Source organism: Felis catus, chromosome D4, assembly GCF_018350175.1.
Source record: "Felis catus isolate Fca126 chromosome D4, F.catus_Fca126_mat1.0, whole genome shotgun sequence".
In the NCBI taxonomy this organism is placed as follows: Eukaryota; Metazoa; Chordata; class Mammalia; order Carnivora; family Felidae; genus Felis; species Felis catus.
The window spans coordinates 11,444,850-11,470,096 of NC_058380.1; the positions used below are offsets into that span (position 1 = coordinate 11,444,850).

The following is a 25,247-nucleotide window of genomic DNA, read 5'->3' on the forward strand; positions in this document are numbered from 1 at the left end:
AGAGCGATACAGGGCAGACTGGGTTCTTAGTGGTGAAGCCGTGTCCAAGGGAATCGACTAGTCTTCCTGTTGGGAAAAGTGATGGAAGAAAAATTGGAACAAAGGATAAGATTTTTACTGCATTGAACACACAACTTGTTCATACCCAGTGATGACGTCCTTAATTCCCCCGTCGTAGTTTTCACATGGAAAAATTGTTATTTTTTGAAATACCAGGTGGAGGGTTCGTCTTGGCAGGGAACTGGCCATCGCCCACCCCTTCCTCAACATTCTTCCTTCCGGGTTCTGCGGTTTGTGCAGAATTGCTTTTAGGCCAGGGTGATCCTTCTCTTCTTTGACGCATCATTAAGGTTAATTGAGCCTTTAGATTTTATACATTCCACAAGCAAATTCTACTTAACGGGGCAGGCTTTCACTGTCGTTTATGCCGTGGGACTTTTTGCCTCTTGTCTTCTGTGTCTGGCGGCCAGATGTGTTGGGTATTCTAGAAGCAATAGCAGCAGTGGCCTTTTGCCTACATTTTTCTAGAAGGAAGGTGGACGGTTTTATGTTGTCAGTCATGGAGCTGGTTCAATGTCAGTAGTGCCCTGAAACTATGGCTGTTCTTGATGAAGAAAAGAATGAGATAATTTCCCCCAGATCTGACTGATCTAGAGCTAAAGTTTATTTTATAGACTTTAAATAAACATTTGCAATTTGTTACTGGTGTCCTCCTCATTCACCTCCTCCACCACGGCAGGCTTTTTCTCTCGATTATATATATTTTTTCCTTTCTTCTTTTTTTTTTTTTATTTTTTTATTTATTTATTTTTTTAAATTTTTTTCAACGTTTATTTATTTTTGGGACAGAGAGAGACAGAGCATGAACGGGGGAGGGGCAGAGAGAGAGGGAGACACAGAATCGGAAACAGGCTCCAGGCTCTGAGCCATCAGCCCAGAGCCTGACGCGGGGCTCGAACTCACGGACCGCAAGATCGTGACCTGGCTGAAGTCGGGACGCTTAACCGACTGCGCCACCCAGGCGCCCCTTTCCTTTCTTCTTTGTACCACCCACATTTCTCTTACCAATAGTCTTTTCTCAGGAGAGAAAAAAAGTTTAAGCAAGTCCCATCCCGTGACCCATCGTTGGTGACATTTTATTGCTTGTTTTCCTCTCCGTGTACGTGAAAGCACCATGCACCCGGGTTCTCAGTCTGAATCAGCCAAGTTCTTCAGTGCTTAGTCTGTGTGGCTCCCCCCACCCCCACCTTTGTCACCTCCTCCTCCGGGCCCGGCCACTTCCATCTTGATTTTTTTTTTTTTTGCACTCTCTCCCTCTGCCTCTACCAGAGTCCTCTCCCCACGGTTACCAGGTGTCTCCCAGACACTAGAAATGCCCCCCCCCCACAATCCTTCTATTCTTCATTTCCGCCACATGGGACAAGTGTCAGATGTCCCATGTGTAACCAGCAGCACTCGTGGGATGTGCGCAGAACTCTTTATTTTTGCCTCTTGGTGTAAATTTATTCAACGGGGAAAGGTCTGCTCTTGTGAATGTGAGACCCAGGAACCTTTCCGCTCGCTCGTGGGCGGTGAAGTGTTCTCCTGTCACTTGAAGTCACTGTCTGCAGCTGGTGTCGCAGATGTTGGGTGCCTTGCAATTGGCAAAGAGTCCAACTTCACGTTAGGGGCTCCCCTCCCTGGGTGGGGGGTGGCCGCAGGCAAAGCTGCTGGGCTCCTGAGGAGGGCGTGCTTGTCTCATCCCCTGCCGTTGGCCATCTTGCTGGGGCTCTGACCTCCCTGGGTCAAGGCAGGGGGAGGAAGGAATCCAGGTGATAGAAGAACAAAAATTCTCGGTCAGAGGTCTTACCCAGCTGGTACTACCATAAGATGGCTTCTCGTGTTCCGGGTTCAGCCAGTTAAACCAGACTCTCTGGGCGTGTTTTGGGTTCAAGGAATCTTCACAGACCATGGGTCCTTCCTCTCAGCTGAAAGCAATCTTGCTCGTCTCCAGAACTCTTCCTTCTTTGATAAGGACTTGGGAGCCGTAGAGGTGCTCTCTCCGCCTCCCCCCGTAGTTTCTAACCGTTGGAGCACATCAGACTCACTCGGGGGCAAAAAAAAATTAATAGAAATTCCAATACCCCGCCCCCGGCCTAGTGAGTAGGAATCTCCGGACTGGGACTCTGTTGTGTTTGTTTTTCAAAATTCCACAGGTCATCCTGATGCTCCCCGAAGGCGGAAGACACAAGAGCTAGCCTGTATTATATTTACTCATTTGCAACCTACCTCCTTCCCGGACTCTCAACTTCCTTCGGGGTCCTTTTCATCTTTGCAACACCCTCTACCGAGACTTAATCATAACAGACTCTGAGGACGTGTTTTGTGGCACGAAGAAATTTGAAATCTCAGGGTTCTGGCAGAGAAGCTGTGTTACCGGCATTGGTTCCGTCTTCAGACTGAAGTGTGTGCAGTTTTAGTGCTCAGTAAATATTGGATGATTTGCTGGCCAGGTAGTCGGTGCCCAAGAAGGAGAAACAGGAGACAACAATCTAAGTAAATAAGATATGATCCTGGTTTGGGTTCCAGGATCTCTTTTGAGGAGTGTCCTGTCGGGCTGTGTTCTAAGAGCTTTGTGCACATCACCTGCATTACTGTTCACCCCAATCGGCTGCTAGAGGGACTGTTCTCATTTTTTAGGTAAGAAAAGTGAGGCTCAAGGAGGGGTAAGTAACTTGATCCCCAAGGTCACACCTTTGTAAGTTACAGTCAAGATTTAAACCCAAGCTTTCTGACTTCAGAGCCCAAGTTCTTTTTAAATATTTTTTTAATGTTTATTATTTTTGAGAGAGGGAGAGAGGCAGAGCGTGAGTTGGGGAAGGGCAGAGAGAGAGGGAGACAGAATCGGAAGGAGGCTCCAGGCTCCGAGCTGTCGGCCCAGAGCCCGACGCGGGGCTCGAAACTCACAGACTGCGAGATCATGTCGTGGGCCGAAGCTGGACGCTCAACTGACTGAGCGATCCAGGTGCCTCTAGAGCCCAAGTTCTTAGATACTGTGTTAGAGCACTTTTCACTGAAGGCAGGGGAGGAGGGAGTAAAGCTTTAGAGAAACTTGGGGAGATACTAGGGTTACCCGCCTCTTCCCTTCCCTCCCTTCTGCCCTCCTTTTCCGTGTGCCTTGCTCTCTGTAGTCTGCCTGCCTGCACTCTTGCCCTAGAGGAGCATTAATGAAAGAATCGAGGAAGAGGAAGAGGGCGTTATGGACCTTGATGAGATGATTTCAGTTGATTCACTCCGGCAATGTTGAGGCAAACTGGGTAGGAGTGGAGGCATCCTACCTGACCAAGCCTCACTGGAGTCCTGGCATTGGGGGTGGGGCGCGTGGGGGAGGGGGCGGGGACCCAAATGCTTTAGCAACAAAGGCAGAAGGGAAGGACACAAGGTACTAAGAAGGTAAAACCGAGGACATGGAGTGAGCAAAGACAGGAAGGAGAGGAGAGATCTAGATGATGTGGAGTTTTGACTTGCGGGGGGAGATTGTGGCGTAACTCATTGTTAACACCAGCCGACTGGGGGGGAGGGGAAGAGTGAATTTGTTCATCGAAAGGTGTGAAAAGTCCATGTGGGGACAATGCCTTGTAGGTGGTTACAGATTCCAGGCTCAAGGAGGGTCAGCCATATCTGGGGACAGAAATGTGAGAGCCATCAGTACAGTGGTTGCAGTGAAAACCATGGCCGTGGATGCAGTTGCTTGGAGAAGGACTCTGAGGTGCAAGGGAAACCCACGGGGCAAACATCGCAAAATAATCTGTACAAATTTAATAAAACATCCTGACTCTGTCCATCCTGGATGCCTTTTTGAGCCTGAAGAAATCGTTGGCTCTCGCTGAACCTCAGTTTACTTGCTGGTCAAGTTTGGTACGCCTCTTTTCTAAAGCCTCCTTCCGATCGGATATTCTGCCATTCTGACCCTTGGCACTGGTGCTCATGACTGCTTTGGGATAACAGGGCATTTAGTAATGGCCTGATTTTGTAAGGTCGCTAGGACCCGTGAGCCCTCGCAGTTCATGGAGCCCTCATCTGTCTGGCAGTCAGAACGATGGTCCTGTCCACGTCCAGTCCACTGACCTTCTTGGAAGATCACTCGGAGTACCATTAATGGGGCAGGTGTGAGGAATCCAAGGGTATTTTTTGAGAGGCAGTAGGGGAGATTAAGAGCTCACCTCTGGGGGCGCCTGGGTGGCTCAGTCAGTTGAGCGTCCGACTTCAGCTCGGGTCATGGTCTTGCACCTTGTGAGTTCGAGCCCCCCATCGGGCTCACTGCTATCAGTGTGGAGTCCACTTTGGATCCTCTGTCCCCCTTTCTCTCTGCCCCTCCTCTGCTCGCTGTCTATCAGAAAATAAGCATTAAAAAAAAACCCGCTCACCTCTGGGCTCCCGTTCCTCTACCTGTACCGCTTAACCGGTTATGTCACCTCAGGCAACTTAGCCTCCTGAGAACCTCTATAAAATGAGGATAATAATCCTAGAGGTGGTTTCGGGCCTGAACAGGGTGATACACAGTACTTAGAAGGGTCCCTGACATGCATGCCTTCACTAAATATGTTACTATTCTATGATGATGACAATGATAAAACCATTGGTGGAAAGCGTCTTAAGAAGTCAATCTTAGGGGCACCTGGCAGGATCAGTCGGTTAAGTGTCCGGCTTTGGCTCAGGTCTTGATCTCGCAGTTCGTGGGTTCGAGCCCTGCGTCAGGTTCTGTGCTGACAGCTCAGAGCCTGGAGCCTGCTTCGGATTCTGTGTCTCCCTCTCTCTCTGCCCCTCCCCACTCATGCTCTGTCTCTCATTCTCAAAAATAAATAAACATTAAAAAATTTTTTAAAAATTGATCTTAGACTTTTGGCTTTCAAAAGGAGAGAGAAAGATGGGGCGCCTGGGTGGCGCAGTCGGTTAAGCATCCGACTTCAGCCAGGTCACGATCTCACGGTCCGTGGGTTCGAGCCCCGCGTCGGGCTCTGGGCTGATGGCTCAGAGCCTGGAGCCTGTTTCCAATTCTGTGTCTCCCTCTCTCTCTCTCTGCCCCTCCCCCGTTCATGCTCTGTCTCTCTCTGTCCCAAAAATAAATAAAAAACGTTGAAAAAAAAATTTTTTTTAAAAAAGGAGAGAGAGAAAAATCTGTACCATTTCCTAATAGGCAGGAACTTTCAGAGGGCTGAACCCCACGGGTGGTAAAAAATACACTTCCTGTTAACAAATGGACGTGCGTTCGGTTTAGAAATTAGCTGGTGTAAAACTGGAGGAATCTGAGCACCCCTGCCCTTACTACTTGTTCTGTTTGCTACATTTACTTGTCCTGTTACCCTTAAAGGACTGTGGGTACAAAGAAAAGAATAAATCATAGACGTCCCTCTGTGTCAGAGAGGTTAAGGGACTCTTGGCTACACATGGGTCACCTTCTAAAGCCAAAAAAAAAAAAAAAAAAAAAAAAGTGGCCCTGAATCATGTTGCTTCTCAGCCTCTAAGTCTGGCTTCCAGCTTCTTTGGAACATTTGACCTGCTCCTCAGAATGTGCCTACGGATGTCAGCCACCTGGAGGGAAAGACACATCTAGAGGCATGGTGACTCCCGCAAACTTCTCGAACCTTTCTGCAGTTCCTTCCCCTGTACTTCTGCTTGTTTTGTCCGAAAGAGGCCGTGTTCAACCTGTTTGTCGGGCATCGCCAAATATGTGTCCCTGCACAGCTCATTATATGCCAGGAAGGACAGTAGCATGACAGCACTAATTCAAAACAGGGTTTAAAATGAATAAATAAGAATAAGCCGCTGGGATTAGTCGCCATTGAAAAGTTGAGAGCGACCAGGGAGGGTAGCCGCAGCCTCTGGGGATTAACAAATGGCTTGCTGTAGGAAATCGTATTCACTGATCCGGCCACATTTTTACTTTTTTACTTACTGACGGCCTTTCTACCGCCCTGGGATCTGTCTCTCCTCAGACCCAGTAAAAGTCGTAGAAAGGAGGTTTATTCTTACTTCTCCTTGTCAGAAACTGTCAACCTGACCGATGATGAACCTTTCCACTCATACTTTTTTAAACCTCAGAAAACGTCTTTTTCTAAAAATGACGACAATCTCAGGGAAGAAGCCAAAGAGAGAATTTTCTTGCACAGAACCAAACTAAAAGGCGACAAAAAAAAAAAAAAAAAAAAAGGGAGCCTTCTGGTGAGAGGGGTGGAAAAGTGGGGAGGACCACTTCGTGATCATGGCACTGGGGATTGTAAGAGAGAGGAACCCGTTGGTATAGGGCTTTTACTGTTTGTAAGGCCTACTATAGACCTCACGCCTTTGATCCTTACGAAGAGGTTGTGTCCCCACTTCATAGATGAGACAAGCGAGGCCCAGAGAGGTTGACAAACTTGCCCAAGGTCATAGAACTACAAGTATAGTAGTCTGACTCCAGATTTGGCCCTTTTTCCCTGCGGCCGCGCTATGTACTGATTTGTCGAGCCTTTCTGGAGGCTGCTGAGACACGCAACTGGAAGGCCCAAGTACGTAAACCCAACTAGATTTGTAGCCTTTGCGTGTTTTGCAGCGAACTTTATACACGATCCATAAAGCCTTGAATTATTGTTTCCTTCTTGCCAGATGGATCACTCCTGCGAGTGAAAGCTAGCAGACAGGCAGAGAGGAGCGTATAGCCACAGAAAGGTATACCCGTGCTGGCCTTGGCTTACAGACTAGAAGTCTGGCCAAAGTGAAGGCACCAAAAAATGGATGCTGCCTAAAACACATAAAACCAGTGAGGGACAAGTGAAGTCAACGCCTTTTTCTCTTCTGTTGCAAGACTTAAGGCGGTAGAGTGTGGGGGCTGGATGGCTCTTTGTAATATCTTCCTTGATGTTCTCCTTTGGGCAAACTGAACAAAATAACTACAATTTACATTTACTTCTTTACTTGAACTTTGCTGAGGGTCTAGTCTATGAGGCTTCTTCCATTAGGGCTTTGAGGCCCCTTTATACCATTTGGCCCGTGCGCATATGATGGGCCTTGCTCTGTGTGAGTGTTCTGATGGCTTTCAGTGGTTATGAAAAATAAAACGCAAGAGTGGTTTTAATGTCCATTGGTAAACTTCTGCTCTGAATTTCCTTTTAATTTTTTTTAATGTTTATTTTCCTTTGAGAGAGAGAGACAGAGCATGATTGGGGAAAGGGCAGAGAAAGAGGGAGACACAGAATCCGAAGCAAGCTCCAGGCTCTGAGCTGTGAGCACAGAGCCGGACACGGGGCTTGAACCCATGAACCTCAAGGTCATGACCTGAGTTGAAGTCGGATGCTTAACCAACTGAGCCACCCAGGCGCCCTGACTGCCCTGATTTTCTAATCCTTGCTGTCACTTTAAAGTTTTTTTTTTAAGTTTATTTATTTATTTTTGAGAGAAAGAGAGAGAGAGAGAGAGAGTGAGCAGGGGAGGGTCAGGGAGAGAGGGAAAGAGAGAGGATGCCAAGCAGGCTGGAACTCATGAGCCACTAGATCATGACCTGGGCCAAAATCAAGAGCCAGCCGCTTAACTGACTGAGCCACCCAAGCGCCCCTTATGGGAAAGTTTTAGGGATTAGGTGAAGCAACCTTGAGGGTAAACACTGTAGAGCATATCTATACTTAGCATACTCTCAGTAATTAGAGATGGAATGGTTGATCAGTTTCTGATGTCATCTTGTGTTTATTTTTCTTTCGTAAGGATAACTAAACAAGTTCCTTGTGGTCAAAATCATGTCCTTAAATACAGTTCTCATTCTTGGCGTATATGAGGACAGCCCCTGCCGATTTCCTGGACTCCGTTTACTTTGACCATTCTATCTCATGAATTCAGCTGGGGGGTGGGGGGGTATCACAGAGCTGACTTTGAACAAATACACAGTTGAGAAAGTCCAAGGCTATGAAATGGGCTTCGTTTCCTCCTTCCTGCTTTCTTAGAAATGACCAGCTTTGAGGGCACTGTGGCAACAGGACCACGGAGAGGCAGCGGTTGTGTTGATGATCCGTAACCAGCTTCAGACAGGTATCCAGTGCTTACGTGAGGCTGCTGGTGTTTATGACCCCAGTGAAACGTAGCTTGAGGAGTGAGTGTATGTGTGTGTGTTGGGGGGGGTGGGGGGCGGTGCATGTGTGTCTTTTGTCCATCCTTCCGGCTGGCAAGGCCGGCTAGCTGTTCTTAGGCTGATGCTGTTGTGTGTCAGAGAGATTTGGAAGAGATTCTAGTTTAAACTCGTGATTAGTGTGTGAACAGAATATCTTTCTTTCAATTGAAATACATTCTTACTCTCTTCCACCCTCAACTTACATTTCAGCTTCCCATTCTCTTCCTCTGCGTCGGTACCATTTTGAGGTCAATGATTCCTGATTCCTTATACAGTACAGTGTATACATTTCAAGTATTGAGTTTAATGAATTTTCACATGTGTATATACCTGTGTAACCAGCACCCGTATCAGGAAATGGAACACTTCCTTGTGCCCCTCTCCGTCACTTGTCCCAAAGGTAACCAATATGTTGACCTTCTACCACTAGAGATGGATTTGGGCTGTTCTTGAACGTCATAAAAATGGACTCACAGAGGATTTGTTCCTTTGTGTTTGGTTTCTTCCATGAGGTATCATCCTGTAACTCACTCATGTTGTTAAATAAATAATTCCATTGTATAACTTTATTCACCCATTCGACCGTTTATGGACATGTGGGTTGTTGCCAATTAGGTGCTTTTACAAATAATGTTGTAAGGAACATTCGTGTACATGTCTTTAGGAGACGTAAGCATGCATTTCTCTGGGGTATGTACCCAGGAGTGGAGTTGCTCAACCACAGGGCATACATATGTTTCCTTCTGGTAGACACTGCCAGCATTTTTCCTAAGTTGTTGAACTAGTAGACACTGCTGAGTTTCTATACTTTGAAAGTCAAGTTTTCCTCTGCAGTATTTTTTTTCTGGGTTGGTGATGCTAGTAACTGTGAGATGTTGAGATATTTGTCAGTCCATCTAAGAGTATACATACAGGGGCACCTGGGTGGCTCATTCAATTGAGCGTCCCACTCTTGACTTTGGCTCAGGCCATGATCTCATAGTTCGTGGGCTCGAGCCCCGCTTATGGCTCTGCACTGAACACAGAGCCTGCTTGGGATTCTCTCTCCCTTTGTCCCTCTCCCCAACTCACATGCACTTCCTCCCTCTCTTCCTCCTTCCCTCTCTCTCCCTCTCACCAAAAATAAAAAAATAATAAAAGCATGTACACACACACGTTTGTATTTTAAATTCATTCAGTATGGATCCAGAGGTAGGTATTTGCCTTGCCATATGCTTGGGGCTTAATAGTGAAAAGCTGCCCCTAGGAATTAACAGGAAACTATCTGTTAGTTTAAGAACATACAATATTAATCACAATAAAATTTAACTGTTGAATAGAAATCTGCTTTTATGACTCAGGAGTGAGCATGAATATCAACTATCTACGTGTAGTATTTAATTCATACCAGAGTGAAACCAGAAGGATGAATTGACTCAGGGACAGTCTCCTGAATCCTGCCTCTGGCATTATTCATTTGCAGCGGGCTGAATTGCATTTTATGGCGGCTGTTTTCTCTCATTTATCCCTTTGAGAGGAAGCAGTAACTAAATATATTAAACACTGCTTGGAGTCCTCAGCACTGAGCATTTTAATTCTATCAAGAGTGTATCAGCATATGATTGAAAAAGAATGGAAACTTAGGGCTTCAGTTTCTCAGTTCACCTAACCGTTAGTTCAGTAGATCAACCTGTGTGGTCTGGAGGGCACTTTAATAATAATGTCGATCAAAGAAAACAAATTGTCCAAGTAAGTACTCAGAATCAGTGTAAAAAAGGGGTGCATGGGTAGCTCAGTCAGTTGAGCATGTGACTTTGGCTCAGGTCATGATCTTGCAGTTCTTGAGTTCGCTCCCCGCTTCAGGCTGTATGCTCACAGCTCAGAGCCTGGAGCCTGCTTTGGATTCTGTGTCTCCCTCTCTCTCTGCTCCTCCCCCACTCATGCTCTGTCTCTCTCTCAAAAATAGATAAACGTTATCTTTTCTGTGTAGAAAAGGCTGCTAAGCTGGAGTTTCAAATAATAGAACTTTCTTCCATTTCAATGGAGCTGTGCTAGGCCATTCAGTCATTCATCATTCATTCACACAGGGATTCACAACTACTTCTTGAGTCCTACGTACTAGGCCCTGTTCTAGGTACTAGGCATACAGCGGGGAGTAAAGCGAAGGCCTTGTTTTTGTGGTTGTGGAGCTGATCTTCTCGAGGACAAGAGGCAAGAAAACCATATATGCAAATATGTCATTTGGCGCTCTAGAGGAAAATACAGACCACGTAAGGGGTATGGGCATGAGTGTAGGTTTGGTGTTGGGCGCCGCTGTTGCTTTTTATAAGGGACGGTCAGGGAAAGCCTCTCAATGACATTTGTGCCGCGACCTGAAGGGATTGACGTCCACTGGAAGAAGAGTAAGCCAGGAGGAGTGGGGAGCCTGCCTAGTGGGCCGAAAGACAGGAAGGGACCTCTGCAGTTGGAGGAAAGGCAGTGAGGGAGGCAGTATTGGGAGGCGGGGTCAGAGGGACAGCAGAGACCCACATCACACATAGAGTTCTACAGACCGTTGTAAGGACATTGGCTTTTTCTCTGAATGAGAACTCACTGAAGGATTCTCTTCAAGTCTTCCCTTGAGGATTACCTTGAACACTGGTTGGAGAACGGACTATAGAGACAGGGATGGGAACAAAGAAATGAGTAAAGGTAGCTGCTAAGTGTATTCAGGCAGGAACCCAAGGGCACAGGTGTTTGATTTTGTGCACTTACCACCATCTCTTTGCTTTACTGGTAAAGATTATTGTACTCGCCCAGACAAGGATGAACACAGCGTTGGCACATTTGAGCCACGTTAGTAATGCTTTAATAATACGCAAATTAGCAATATGCCGTGGCTCTTGGGAAGTTCTGTCGTTAATGCAGTGTCCTTCTGAAAGGTCTTCCTCTCGTCTCTCCTGTTTTTTATTTAATGTCGTACTATTCTTTGAGCCACTCCCGCTCAAACTTGTCCCCTGTGACGTCTCTCTCCATAGTCTCCAAACACAGGGGGTCAGATACTGTCGTTACCTGCCTGTCTTTCAAACCCATATCCTGTGTCTGCCATTCCCAGCTGGAGTTTAGACCCTCCTTTTCATCTCACAGCTGGCCATCAGATTCCCCTTGTCCACTCCGTGGAAAGGGTAGCAAAAACAATGCAGGGTTTGAAGCGGCATCTTGGTTCAGATTGGGCCATCTTGGTTCTTCCACGTGCCTCTTGGGCATTTTGCAATTTTTGAACCTCAGCTGTCCCTCTACAGAATGAGCATAACAGTGTCTAATTGGTAGGATCACAGTGAGGATTACGGGGGACTGTGGACTGTTGAGAGTGCCCGGCAGGTCCGAGGAGTGGATTCTTTCCGCTTCCGTCCTTCCAGCTGGCTCCGTCCTTGAGCTGCCTGGCAGGGCCCAAAGCGTAGGTCTCATTGTCTTTCCTCTTGCCAGAAACCTTTCGTGGTTTCCTTTTGCCTCACAGGTTAAGTATGGGCCCTCTTGCCTGGCATTCAGAGCCCCAGTTCTCTCCCCATGACTTCCGTTTCCAACTTTGCCCCCATTACGGTTCTTCTCCGTGTATTTCATGTAGAGCAAATTCACCATTTTTATTCTCATGCTGTCACTTCTGTATGAGAACATCTTCACTCTGTCACCCTGTCTTGGGTCCTGTTGTCTTCACAGAGCTCACAATTGGAAATGGCTTGTCTCAGTCCTAAAACATCACTGCACTTGGAGGAGTCAGTGTGGTACCCCAGCTCTGGAGCCAGAAAACCCAGATGCTTCTGTGTACTGTCATCCTGGGGATGTTGCCTAATTTCTGCATCTCGATTATCCTTGCAAAATGAGGACAATAATACCTCCTTGCTAGGGTTGTGGTGAGGACTAAGCAAGGGACTACATGTGAAGCAGTTTGAATAGTGTCTGACACTTGGGAAGCTTAAATCAGTTTCTATACAATTACAGGCATGAATAGCCAACATTATTGTATCATTAGGACCTGTATTTTATAGGGAACTCAAAAGCATTTTGAGATACAGTGGAGAAAGAGGCATGGACTAGGAACCAGAAGACCTGGTTCTAGTACTGGTTCCCATTACGAAATAAGCTGTGTGATGGCTAGTATGTCACTTAGCCTCTCTGGACCTGACATTCTTCAGCCGCAGAAAGAGAAGGATGAACAAAAATCTCTAAGCTTCCTTTCAGTTCCGATAGCCACAGGATATCTGATAGCCACCTGCAATTCAAATCGACCAAAACGGAACTCTTAATTTCCACTTTTTGAAACACACTCCCTCCTTATCTCCGTAAATGAACGATACTACCATCTATCAGTGTAAGAAACCTGTGGGTTGCCTTTGAATTGTCGGTTCCTTTCATCATCTACATCTAATCTATCTGCCTGTCCTTTTGGTTCTCCTTCCAAAACGGATCTTGGTTCCATCCCTCCGCTGCCTTTCTGCTTCCACCCTTGCCCTCTTGCAGCCTCGTTCCCACCGAGCCAAAGCGATATTTAAAACCTCCACCAGATAATATCACTCTTCTGCTTTAAAGTCCCCGGTGGCTTTTCATTGTACTGAGGATGAGATCCAAACTCTTGTATGTCCTCCCACCACTCTCCCTCTTGTGCTTCAGCTGCCGTTTTCTCTTTTCCTGCCAGCTCCCCAAACTCACGTCTGCCTTGGGCTTTGCTGCTTTCTGTGCTTTGAATATTCATCCCCCAGATGTGGACGCAACTTGTTTCTTGGATTTAGATCTCCGCTCTAATTGCCCCCCTCCCGCTAGTGCCTTATCACACCATCCTGTGTTTTCCTGAGGTTTACCACTATCTGAAAATAGCTTATTTCTCTCTCTCTGTCTTCGGTAGAAATGAAACGCCTTCATAGTAGGGCCTTTCTCCTAGCAGTGCATCGTACATAGTAAGAATGCAAAATAAAAATACATGAAGGCATAAGTATAAACCCATTTTTAAGGAGCTATCACAGTTCATATTAAGCGGAGGATTGTGTTTGTCGTTTTCCAGTGTGAAAACTTTCCCTTCGTTTAATCTCTCCTACTGAATGAAGATTACTGGGCACACATGCTTGTGCTAGAAATAGGACCGTGAAACAGTATAACGACACATTGGTTTCTTCCCCTGACCTAAATGGCTCTCCAATTTACCATTCTCTCCATCTCCTCTCCCACACTAACACCTTACTGCAAATACCATCTTCTGTGGCCTAGAGGACTGCCTCCCCTCCGGTCTTTTTCCTGTAGGTTCTAATCTCCCAACCATCCGGACTGCAGACAGCAGCCGGCGAGCTTTGCAGTCGTTGCCGTACCCTTGCTTTAAATTTGAAAGCCGAAGTTTTCCATTGTTCTCGGGATAAAGGCCAGAATCCGCCCTGGTCCGCTACGTCCTGTAAGCCGGCCCTCAGTCTCCACCGCAGCCGACGCTCCCTCCCTCCCCTCCTGGTTCCCGCCTGCCACCAAGCTGGTACCGCTTCCTGGACGGGTTCACTACCCAGCACCCATGTTGTCTCCTTCGGAACTCAGGATATTGTCCCTTCCTCGGGGAAGCCCTCCCTGGTGAGGCCAAGCTCCACTCCCCCTCATGCAGCCCCCTATCATCGACGACGTCTCTTTCAATGCTCTGGTTTTATAAGCGCACACTCTGGACTACGGTAGCCTCGTAAACACGCGTAGCCGCGAGCTCGCAGCTCAATAGCTAATTGCGGAAGAAACGTACTGAATAGTCGCCCGGCGGGTCCTCGCCCCTCCCCCTAGGGCTGCGCTGAGGCTGTTACGCATTAAGCAGGCGCCGCGGGGAGAGGAATCTCACCGCGCCTGCGCGAAAGGGCACGCATGCGCAAAAGAACGAGCCCGCTGACAGATTTGCGGCGGCAGCGGCGGCGGCGGCCCTGGCCCTGGACTGCGGGGAATGGGAGTCCTAGGTCTCTGAGCGCCGCCCCCGCCTCCCTGCCCCCGACATGGCTCAGGAGAAGATGGAGCTAGACCTGGAGCTGCCTCCGGGTACTGGCGGGAGCCCGGCGGAGGGCGGCGGCACTAGCGCCGGCGGGGGCCTCAGGAGGTCTAACAGCGCCCCCCTGATCCACGGCCTCAGTGACACTTCGCCGGTGTTCCAGGCCGAGGCGCCGAGCGCCAGGCGGAACAGCACAACGTTCCCGAACCGCCACGGCCTGCTGCTGCCGGCCTCCCCCGTCCGCATGCACAGCAGCCGCTTGCACCAGATCAAACAGGAGGAAGGCATGGACTTGATCAACCGAGAGACGGTCCACGAGCGCGAGGTGCAGAACGCAATGCAGATAAGCCACTCCTGGGAGGAAAGTTTCAGCCTGAGTGACAACGATGTGGAGAAGTCCGCCTCCCCGAAGCGCATCGATTTCATTCCGGTGTCACCAGCACCGTCACCCACCCGGGGGATTGGGAAGCAGTGTTTCTCACCATCCTTGCAAAGTTTTGTGAGTAGCAATGGATTGCCTCCGAGTCCTATTCCCAGCCCAACGACTCGATTTACTACCCGGAGAAGCCAGAGTCCCATCAACTGCATTAGACCAAGCGTTCTTGGACCATTGAAAAGAAAATGTGAAATGGAAACTGAGTATCAGCCAAAGAGATTTTTCCAGGGCATCACCAACATGCTTTCTTCTGACGTTGCACAGCTGTCAGATCCCGGTGTGTGTGTATCTTCTGATACCCTTGATGGAAACAGTAGCAGTGCCGGATCTTCTTGTAACTCACCAGCGAAAGTCAGCACTACCACCGACTCTCCTGTGTCGCCTGCCCAAGCGGCCTCTCCATTTATTCCAGTAGATGAACTTTCATCTAAGTGATTCACCCACCCATCTGAGACTCGGGGTGTGTTTTTTTTTTGCAATGGAGAGAAAAATCAAGTTGGAGCAAGCACTGAACTTTGTCAATTAATTTGAGGCTCTTTCCTATCTGACCCTTTTCCTTTTTTTGGAATTTCCTGAAATGTTGTTATTCTAGAGAACTTTTATGTCAGGTTCCTGCGGGATGCCCTTGAATTCAGTGTAGTAATATTTTCAGACGTTTTCCCAATAAGTGTGTTGAAGCATACGTCTTTATGCTGCTAATATGTTTAAATACATATGTTATCCCTTGATTTTTTAAAATAATTGAGAGCTCTATTTATTTATGGGATTATTAAGTTCTGATGCAAATATAAATGTTGAATTAATCAGCATAGTAAACTGATGTTTTAGAATTCCATATTTCATGCCCACACTAATTTTTAATATTACTTTTCAGTGATTGCTGATTTCTATTTGAAGAATAACTTACGTATTTACAGCAGTTTTTTAAAAAGAATGTTAGTTATAACACATCAACCCAGTGGTATCTCTTTTACCCAGGAGTCCTTGGATATTTAATTTTCTGGGTACATAAGTGGCTGGGAGGGGGAATGATGAGCAAAATATAAAAGCTTGCAACAAGTCTTTTAAAATTATATAATAGTAAACGTTTAAGAAAATCATTTTCTAATCAAATTTTAATGGAAATTCTAATTAGTCATGCAAATATCGCTACAGAAAAGTGAAAAAAAAAATTTTTTTTTTTTTTTTAGACCAGAAAGTGCATTCTCTCGGGTATAATCCTGAAGTGACACGGGCCAGTGCCTTGCAGTCTCAGCCCACTGTACATAGGCTGAGACCAGGTTCTTTTACCACTGCAAACTTAAAAGTTTTTCAAACATAGAAAATGTGGGAAGCTCTGTTGGACTTCACCAGGGCCCCCAGGCAGATAAAAGTCTCTTATTGATTGACACGCTTTAAAATATCCAATTGTGCCTCAGTGAAAATCCTTGCCACCAAGGAGCCAGAGCAACTTTTGGCCACCTTTCTGTCCTGCCCATCTGTCACCTTCCGGGTTTTCCCTGGCTCAGGAGGGAAGCAGCTGTTTCCTTGCCAACAGGTCCTTCCCCCCCTCCCCCCACCTCCCAACAAACCAGGGCATCATCGGTTAGACAGAGGTACAGTGTAACTTGGATTTCTGACAGTGAGCAACCACAGAACTGTGGAGTCATGTCAGGAACCTCTAGTTAAAGCTGTAGCTGGAGTCGACTGCCTTGGGATTGCCGATTGATTCAGGGTCAGTGATGTGCAAGAGAAAAATCAGTGGAGGGTCACGTAGGTAAATCATTGCTTAACTTAGGTTTCGTTTAGGTAGAGTTCTGAAATGTTCTTTTCCTTGCCTTGTTACAACTAAGACAAAATACGGAAATATTTAATAACAAACGTTTCTATATTATACTTCCTATATCTTCCTTTACTGGGTAGATAGAAAGAATGGCAGCAAAAGGGGAAGGGGAAAAAATAAAAGAGAGACCAATACAAAAAGCTCCGACTTTCTTTAAGTTAACTGCTTACAGAGACTTTTAACGATTGTGTGGAATTTTTACAGCTATGAGAATAAATGGAACTGGTCAACTTTTGAAAGTTGCCTTAAGAATTCAGTGAAATTATGTCAAGGGTAAGATTGTTTATATAGGCTTAAAATTCTCTGTTCTGGGTAATGGTTCACATGCTTCAGTCTTGACCTTGTTCCTCAAATTCAAACCTATATATCCAGCTTCCTGTTGGGTACCTTAACCTGCTTCCAGAGGTACTTTAACCTCAGCATCTCCAAAACAAAATTTATCATCTTCTCATTGATCCTGTTCTTGAATTACCTAAATTGATGTCCTCACTCTCTGATTTTCTAAACTAGAAACCATGAGAAGCATTTTTGACTTTCCCTTTTTCCTGTCACATCCAGCTTAATCACTTAAGTTCTGTTTACTGAAATGAATCTCCAGCCTCTCCTCTTCTCTATTTCTTTTGCCTCTGATTGAGCTTATGTTCCAGCCTAAGGTGGTCTCGCCCATTTTCTCACCCTCCTTTTGACCCAGTCTCCGCACGGCCTCTGAAGTGATCTTTGTCAAGTAGAAAACTTGCTTTGTTTTCACCTTCCTGCTTGAAAACTTCCTTTGCTTCCCCATTTCCCACAGTTTAGGGAATGCTTTCTCTAGCCTGGCCTGTAATAAGGTCCTTCATGAACTGGCCATCCTGGAAAACACTGTACAACTCTGCTTATCCTATCCCAATACACATCCTTCCTTCTCACTCTGCAAACACTAGACTACTTGATGGTCCTTAAATACGCCATGTACTTTCATGTGTTCGTGCCTTTGGATGGATTGTTCCTTCTCTTTAAAATGCCATTCCGATCCTTTTCCGCCAGGCAAATGCTTTGGTTCTTTTTATTGCCTGTTAATTTTAACTATGGAAGAATGTATACCTGCTGATTATAAAAATATTTAAACAATGCAGTTATCTGTGGAGTAACAAAATGAAAGTCTGCCGTTTATTATGTAAAATTCATCTTCCCTTCCCCTAGGTAATTTCTGTTAATTCAGTATATATTGTACAAGGTGTTTTACTCCTCATTTCCACATATATATGTATATAAATTCAGGAAACCAACATGTCGTTGACCTCTCTTTTCCTTTCTTTCCTCCTGTCTTCAGCAAGTCTTAACTGATTTTCTCTTCCAGAATCTGTCACCTTATTTTTTTCTAAACTGCCACCCTGACCTAGGCTTCCATCATTTTCCTCTTAGACTTCCCAAGTAGCCTCCTAATTCCCACTTGTCCCTACACCACTCACTCTGGTTGGCTATCCATTCGTTCTCCATACAGCAAGCAACTACAGTAATCCTTTTAAAATTGCACATGTGATCCTTCCATCCCCTAGCGTAAAGCTTTTCATTTGCTTCCTGGTGTACCAAATTGTATCGATTCTGGCCTAGGAGGCCCTAAGGGATCTGACCCTTGGTGCTCTGTCCCCTTGTTTTCTGTACCCCATTCTCACTGGCCTGCTTTCTTGTTAAAGACAGCATCTTCTCTGCTATTTTATGGTCCTTTTGCCAGATCATTTTTTCTGAAAGTATAGGGAAACCTTTATTTCTCTAAGCTTATTTTTCTATATGGTTGGTAAATTTTAAATCAGATGTAGCTCTAAGAGTTTATAGAGACCATTTACATGATCACATTCTTGTTCGTAACGTTAGTCATTACTTTGTAAAATGTGAGGACTTAGCTCATGTAAGAATCATCCTTCAAAGAAACACGTTTAAGGTATTAGTATTGCTGTGCTATCAACTTTGTGCTCAAAGTCCCAAAGCACCTATCAACATTTAAAGTTCAGTCTTATGTAAGAAACGTCTGTGGTATAGTTCCCTTTATTATATTTGTGAAAAACAATGAAAATGGAAAAAATAATGAACGGTCACCAAATACGCAGATGTTGGGTGTCACAACCTTTAAACATACTTAAAAGATTGCTTATAATCAAGAATAATCTGTATCGCGTTGCGTTCCACTGATTCACATTTATTACATGAGGTCAACAGGTCACACTCCTACAGCAAGACACCACTCTTAGATATTTGGCAGTAAGGTTGGAGAAAGTGTCAAGGCTTATAAGGGAAACAGAATTAGGGATTTTTTTTTTTTTAATAGCCATGCTTATAGAAGAGTAGGAAACGTTTGAAGATCCAAGAGAGAGGTGGGAGACGGGAATAGTTGCCAGAACAACAAACCAAGGAAGATGTAACTTCTATTTCCTGAGTAGCATCAGTGAATAGAAGAAGGGGTTGGCCTGAGAAAGGAGGTCTGAAGGCAGAAAGGAGAGCAGGAAGGCTAGGCAAAGATACCAGTACCTGCCGAATTGATTTGCTATTGCAGAAGTTTATGGGTGGGGAAGAAGGTGTCTGAAAAGTAGAAAGAACTTGTATCTGATTGCTTCTTTTTTTCCAGTTATCAAGTAGTCTAGGATATTCAGGGGCGGGCGGGAGTAGATTCAGAAGCTTGAGCAAAGGAAAGATTTAATGTTGCCTCTGTGAAATTCCATAAAAGCAGTGACTTAAGGTCAGGAGGAAGGTCTTTGAGGCCACATTGGATGGCTGGTTGCAGTTGGATGGCAGGTGCAAAAGAAATGGATTGGACTGACCTAGGTTTGGGCATTGGTTAAGTAGATCTGGGTTGAGTCCAGTGTTTGAAGCAATTAAAGCTTCTGCTAAAAGCGCAGCTGAATTGCTGGCCGGGGCCTTGAGGATGGTAAGAGAAGTCAGCAGTGGGTGATGGATGAGGCCCCTCTCTTCACGGCCTTGCTTACGATCAGCCATGGCCGTGCACACAGAGAATCGGACCTCACTGCAGAACTCTCGCTTCAGCTTCGCCCGTATTTTTCACGGCTCATTTTGTTTTGTTAGAGAATCGACCCTAACTCAGCAAGGCTTGAGTTGCGCTTACAAAAGTAAATAAATAAACAATTTAAGTCACATTGCTCACTGTAGCCAGGCCGGTTCTTTATTCCTCCCCTAACTTGGCATCCAAGTAGAAAACTTTCTTAAAAGCTGAAATGACATACACACACACACACACACACACACACACACACAAAATTGTGTATAAGGTACTTGCTATGTGGCAGGCACTGTTCTAGGTACTAAACAAATCTATTTCATTTACTCCTTATCACTATCATCTGAGATAAATGCTGTTATCCTCGTTTTACAAATGAGGAAGAGAGGTTAGTGCTCAGGTTTCTCAATGTGGGAGGTAGGCAGCGTATAGTCGCGGTTAAGAGCACAGGCTGTGGAGCCCAGTGGCGGTGGTGAGGATTAAATGGGTCTGTATATCTAAAGTGGAGCAGTGCTGGGCAGTTTCTTTAGAATAGTGTCAGCTGTCATTATCCCTGGGGCTGTGGTGTTTGTCCTGATTGTCATCTAGAGAGGATGTGCCAAGGAAGCTTTTCTTGATCACCCTGGCCTGGTGAAACTCCTGCATTCACACCGGTAACAGTATGCTCTCTATTCAGGGCATCCCATCCTTTTATGAGCTGAGTGTTTTCCATGTTGGAGAGTCTTTCTTGTAACCACCATGTTCCTTTGTAACTTTCACGGTTCAATTCAAGGCTGTGGCTCTGGAAAAGGCAGAACAAACCTTATCTCTCTTTTTTAGGCGATAGCCCTTCCTTGACGGATCAGAAACCCTGATCCTCTGTAATAACCTTCTCTTGCTTCTGCATTTGAGAAATCTTGAGCAGTTTTTTCAGTGTATTGCCCACCCCTGGGAAATAGGGCTAGCATCCTTTACAGCGAAGATTTTCGCAAGATTGTGATCCCTTCGGTACTGCTTGCCTTCCCCGGTGGGAAAATGGAAGATGGCCTGCTAACATGAGCCATTGCCTGTAATGATAATTAATAAGAATCAGCACTCATTTATTCAATGCTAAATTGAGCCCCTAGACACTATTTCCAGTGCTTTGTATGTATGTTTCATACATGAGATGAGAAAAACAAGTACATTTTTCTCAAGCCTATATTCTTTTGTTTTTTTTTTTCCTTTTGACTTTAGGTCTTTTTTTGTTTTTTTCTTACGTAGAGAATTTTTCCTTACTTGAGATAAAGCACGTTTCCAGCTGGCTAGTGCTGTCCCTTGTATGTTGAATCAAATGATATGTTTATGTGAAATGATGGCTTTAGACGTTGTTACATAGTAGAGGATGCTCTGAGAATTGTTTTCTTTAGTAATAGTTAAAAGTAAATTAGTATAGAAAGAAATTAGGATTTACATATTTCTTAACTGATTTGCTATTTGAAATAGGAAACCCCAAACCAAAATAAATTTTAGACTGTTTCCTTAAACACACACACACACACACACACATATTTGTATATACACTCTCTCATATATATATATATATATATATACACATATATATATATATGCTTTGTTATATTTAATTTATACAGTATCTTTGGTTGTCCTTAGATTATCATTCCTAGGTCAACAAAAACAAGACCATTTTGATGCCCCCCCCCCCCAATTAGCCCTGTAGGTCAGAAATGTGTATTTTTTCCTTGTGTAAATTGAAATATAATTAACATACAGTGCTTTAGTAGTTTCAGGGACACAATATAACGATTCAACCATTCTATATATCAGTGCTCTTCGAGATTAGCGTGCTCTTAATCCCTTTTACCTGTTTCACCCATCCCCCACCCACCGCCTTCCTGGGAGCCACCAGTTTGTTCTTTGTATTTTAGAGTCTGGTTTTTGTGTGGGTTTCTTCGTGTGTTTTCTTTCTTAAATAACACATAGGAGTGAAATCATATGTTATTTGTCTCTGGCTTATTTCACTTAGTCTTATACCCTCTAGGTCCATCCATGTTGTTGCAAATGCAAGATCTCCTTCATTTTTTATGGCGGAGTCATATTCCATTGTACATACCACATCGCCCTCACCCGTTCTTCTGTCGACGGATACTTGAGGTGTTTCCACCTCTTGACTTTTGTAAATAATGCGGCAGTAAACACGGGGGTACGTATATTCTTTTGAATTCGTGTTTTTGTTTTCTTGGGGCAGCTACACAGTAGGGGAAACCCTGGATTATAATTCTCATTTAAAATTTTTGAGGAACTTCCATACTCTTTTCCACAGTGACTGCACCAGTTTGCATTCCCAGCAACAGCGCTCACGGGTTCCTGTTTCTCCACATCCTCACCGACATGATTTCTTGTCTTTTTGAGTGGAGCCATTCTGTTGAGGCGATACCTCCTCATGGTGTTGGTTTACTCTTCCCTGATAATTAGTGATGTTGAGCATCTTTTCACGTGTCTGTTGGCCATCTCTATGTCAGCTTGGGGAAGATATCTATTCAGGTCCTTTGCCCATTTTTTTTTTCCAACGTTTATTTATTTTTGGGACAGAGAGAGACAGGGCATGAACCGGGGAGGGGCAGAGAGAGAGGGAGACACAGAATCGGAAACAGGCTCCAGGCTCTGAGCCATCAGCCCAGAGCCCGACGCGGGGCTCGAACTCACGGACCGCGAGATCGTGACCTGGCCGAAGTCGGACGCTTAACCGACTGCGCCACCCAGGTGCCCCCCTTTGCCCATTTTTAAATCCGATTGTATGTTATTTTGGTGTCGCATTGTATGAGTTCTTTATATATTTTGGATATTAACCCTTACCAGATACATCATTTGCAAACCACAAAACTCCCAGCAGGCCCCATAGGCAGTGATCTCTTTGACATGGGCCATAGGAACATTTTTATGTGTCTCCTCAGGCAAGAGAAACAAAAGCAAAAATAAACTGTCAGGACCATACCAAAATAAAAAGCTTTTTGCACAGCAAAAAGGAAGCTGTCAACAAAATGACGAGGCAACCTACTGAATGGGGGAAAATGTATCTTTTTTTTAGAGGAAAAGTAAGCAGGATTCAAAGGAGGATCCAAAACCTTTTATTGCCTAATAACAAGCTTGCCTTCTTTCTCTACAAGAATTCTCCCCAGAGGGCAGACATTTAAATTCAGAACAATTGAGCAATCTCTGAGAAACTTTATTATTTTTTTTAACTTCACCTCATAGAAAATCAGTGCTGAATGAAAGGACCCCAAAAGGAAAACTTGCCTTTCAATACATTTTCGAATTTGTGCTTAGACTTCACATTTCATGGTGACATGTCCCTACGTTAGACATTTTGAATTTTTTTTAACGTTTATTCATTTTTGAGAGAGAGAGACAAAGCATGATCGGGGGAGGGGCAGAAAGAGAGGGAGAGACAGAATCCGAAGCAGGCTCCAGGCTCTGAGCTGCCAGCACAGAGCCCCAGGTGGGGCTTGAACTCACAAACCGTGGGATCGTGACCTGAGCTTAAGTCAGATGCTTAACCCACTGAGCCACCCAGGCACCCCTCTTTATTTTTTTTAATGTTTATTTATTTTTGAAAGAGAGAGATTGAGAGCCAGGGAGGTGCAGACAGAGAAAGAGATGTAAAATCCAAAGCAGGCTGCAGCCTCTGAGCTGTCAGCATAGAGCCCCATGCGGGGCTTGAACTCAAACCGCAAGATCATAACCTGAGCCGAGGTCGGATGCTTAGCCAAGTGAGCCACCCAGGCGTCCCTAAACATTTTGAAATAAACCATCGAAAGGCACAATTTGTTCTAAAGGATTAGTTGTCATTTTAGAAGTTCAGCAAATCTTTTTTTTTTTTAATGTTTATTTACATTTGAGAGAGAGAGAGAGAAAGAGAGAGCATGCTTGTGCGAGCAGGGGGTGGGACAGAGAGAGACAGAGACAGAATCCAAAGCAGGCTCCAGGCTCTGAGCTATCAGCACAGAGCCCAATGTGGGGCTCGAACTCAGGAGCAGTGAGTTCATGGCCCGAGCTGGAGTTGGATGCTCCACCGGCCAAGCCACTTGGGTGTCCCAGAAGTTCAACAAATCTCTGAAAACACTTCAGAAGTGACTTTTAGTCCTATAGCTTGACTGTGAAGATAATTTTGTAACAGAGAATATAGACAGATAACATCAAATACTCAAGTTTTGTGTATGTCCAGCCTAACGCACACAACACATGCACACATTCACGTGTTCGGAAGCACACACACCTGACCTACTTCATGACCCTTGATCTGTGTGCCTGGAGCCATATTTAGCTTTCTTCCCATTTTAGATTACCTCTCGTTTCCCCCTCCTATTTGCAAGTGCTACCCTACAAGAGAAGTAACCTCTCTGTGCCTGAAATCAAGTTCTCTTTTATGGACGTCTGCAAGAAGTACTTAGGGAGATGGAAAATCCCTCCTTAACAAAAAACCTAGGACTGAAACCAGAAAACAGAGAACCTCATTGCGTTTATGGACCTGCGAAAGTTCGGCTCTGTATCAGTGCCAGGGATGTTCTGGGTTGTTTCCAGTTGCCTACAATGGTCTTCCAAGCCAAACTAACATCTAGGGCTTGGCTCACAAAGGCATGTTGTGAAAGAAGACGATTGAGAAAGATCTTTTGTGCCTTCTGAAAGTAGAGTGGTTGGTTGAGGTAACCGTTGCTGTGATTCGGGCGGTCCCTCCCCCTCGCTTTAAGGAGAAGGAACAGTTTTGCTGTTGGAGTGCCGGGAGGGTGACGGGAATTCTAGAATGCCAGGCGGCCGTTGAGCGTTGGTATCTTCCGAACGGGAAAACGGGATGTTCGGGAGGGAGTGCGAGTGAAAGGTGGTGGGTGGGTTGGGTATTTCTGTTGGCACGTGAGCCCTCTCTTGGACTCTTGAGAGCTCCTTGTTAACTGGAGAGCGACCTTCACGGTGGTTTTCTTCGTGGACCTTTGTTGAGTCTTTGCTCCACTCCTTTGGGGATTTGGAGTGAGTTGAATCAGGATCTGGTTTATGAATTTTTTCGAGCGCCTTTCTTGAATGTTCTCTTCTTTTGAGTCTTCTGGGGAAAAAAAAAAACAACAACAGTAAATGCTAATAATAAGAATGATCCTTGTCAGGTTTCTTTGAGTCAAGAATTATAGTTCTTGGGGTTCCTGTGTGGCTCGGTCGGTTACGCGTCCAACTTTGGCTCAGGTCATGATCTCGCGGTTCGTGGGTTCGAGCCCCGCGTCGGGTTCTGTGCTGACAGCTCGGAACCCGGAGCCTGCTTCGGATTCTGTGTCTCCCTCTCTCCTTCTCTCACGGCCCCTCCCCCACTCACACTCTGTCTCTCTCTTAAAAATAAATAAACATTAAAAAAAAAAAAAAGAATTACACTTCTTGCTGCGCTTTACCATGCCAATTTCTACTGGGTTTCTAACTCTGAATTAAAATTCTATACCTGTCTATATAGTCTTCCTCAAGGCCCCATTTTACCACACTGCTTGCTACGAGGTATTTCTGAAATGCAGCATGAAATGCTACCCTCCAACTACAGGATTAAATCAAATTATGCAGCAGGAGTGTAAGAAGACCTCCCCACCTCCATGTATCCCCTGAATTCCAGGGCTCTAGCTACACTGAGCTGGCCTGAGGCCCCCCGGGGCTTCGCGTTCCCATCTGCTGCCTGTGTTGTGGCAAGCTGTGTCCTCTGCTGAAAGTGGCTCTTACTCCCTTCTTCTTCTGCAGTCTGTACCAACCTTCTTTCATTAACCCCTCCAAAACTTAGTCCAAGAGGTACATGTTCCGGAAAGCCTTCCCTGATGGCCCCCGCCCCTCCAGCCCTGGTCAGTGAGATGGCTTTCTTCTCTGATCCTTTTCTACCTGGTGTTTCCTTCTGTGAAGTCCATTAACAGGTTGCCTCGTATTTGTGTGGTT

The 25,247-nt window shown here is 45.4% G+C and overlaps 2 protein-coding genes and 1 long non-coding RNA gene across 3 annotated transcripts in view; 2 read left to right on the forward strand and 1 right to left on the reverse strand.

Moving 5' to 3' along the window:
- The window catches only part of PIP5K1B (phosphatidylinositol-4-phosphate 5-kinase type 1 beta), a 317,417-nt gene that overhangs the window by 68,507 nt on the left and 223,663 nt on the right, over positions 1 to 25,247 (forward strand). The window lies entirely within an intron of this gene.
- On the reverse strand, positions 10,928 to 13,829 carry LOC123381668. Its single transcript, XR_006588955.1, has 2 exons — positions 13,432 to 13,829; positions 10,928 to 12,344 (listed from the first exon to the last, which is right to left on the reverse strand). It is a non-coding gene; the product is annotated as an uncharacterized LOC123381668 (long non-coding RNA).
- On the forward strand, positions 13,904 to 17,595 carry PABIR1 (PP2A Aalpha (PPP2R1A) and B55A (PPP2R2A) interacting phosphatase regulator 1). Its single transcript, XM_003995370.6, has one exon. It carries the CDS (start codon positions 14,080 to 14,082, stop codon positions 14,941 to 14,943), a length of 864 nt encoding a protein of 287 aa, XP_003995419.3. The 5' UTR covers positions 13,904 to 14,079; the 3' UTR covers positions 14,944 to 17,595.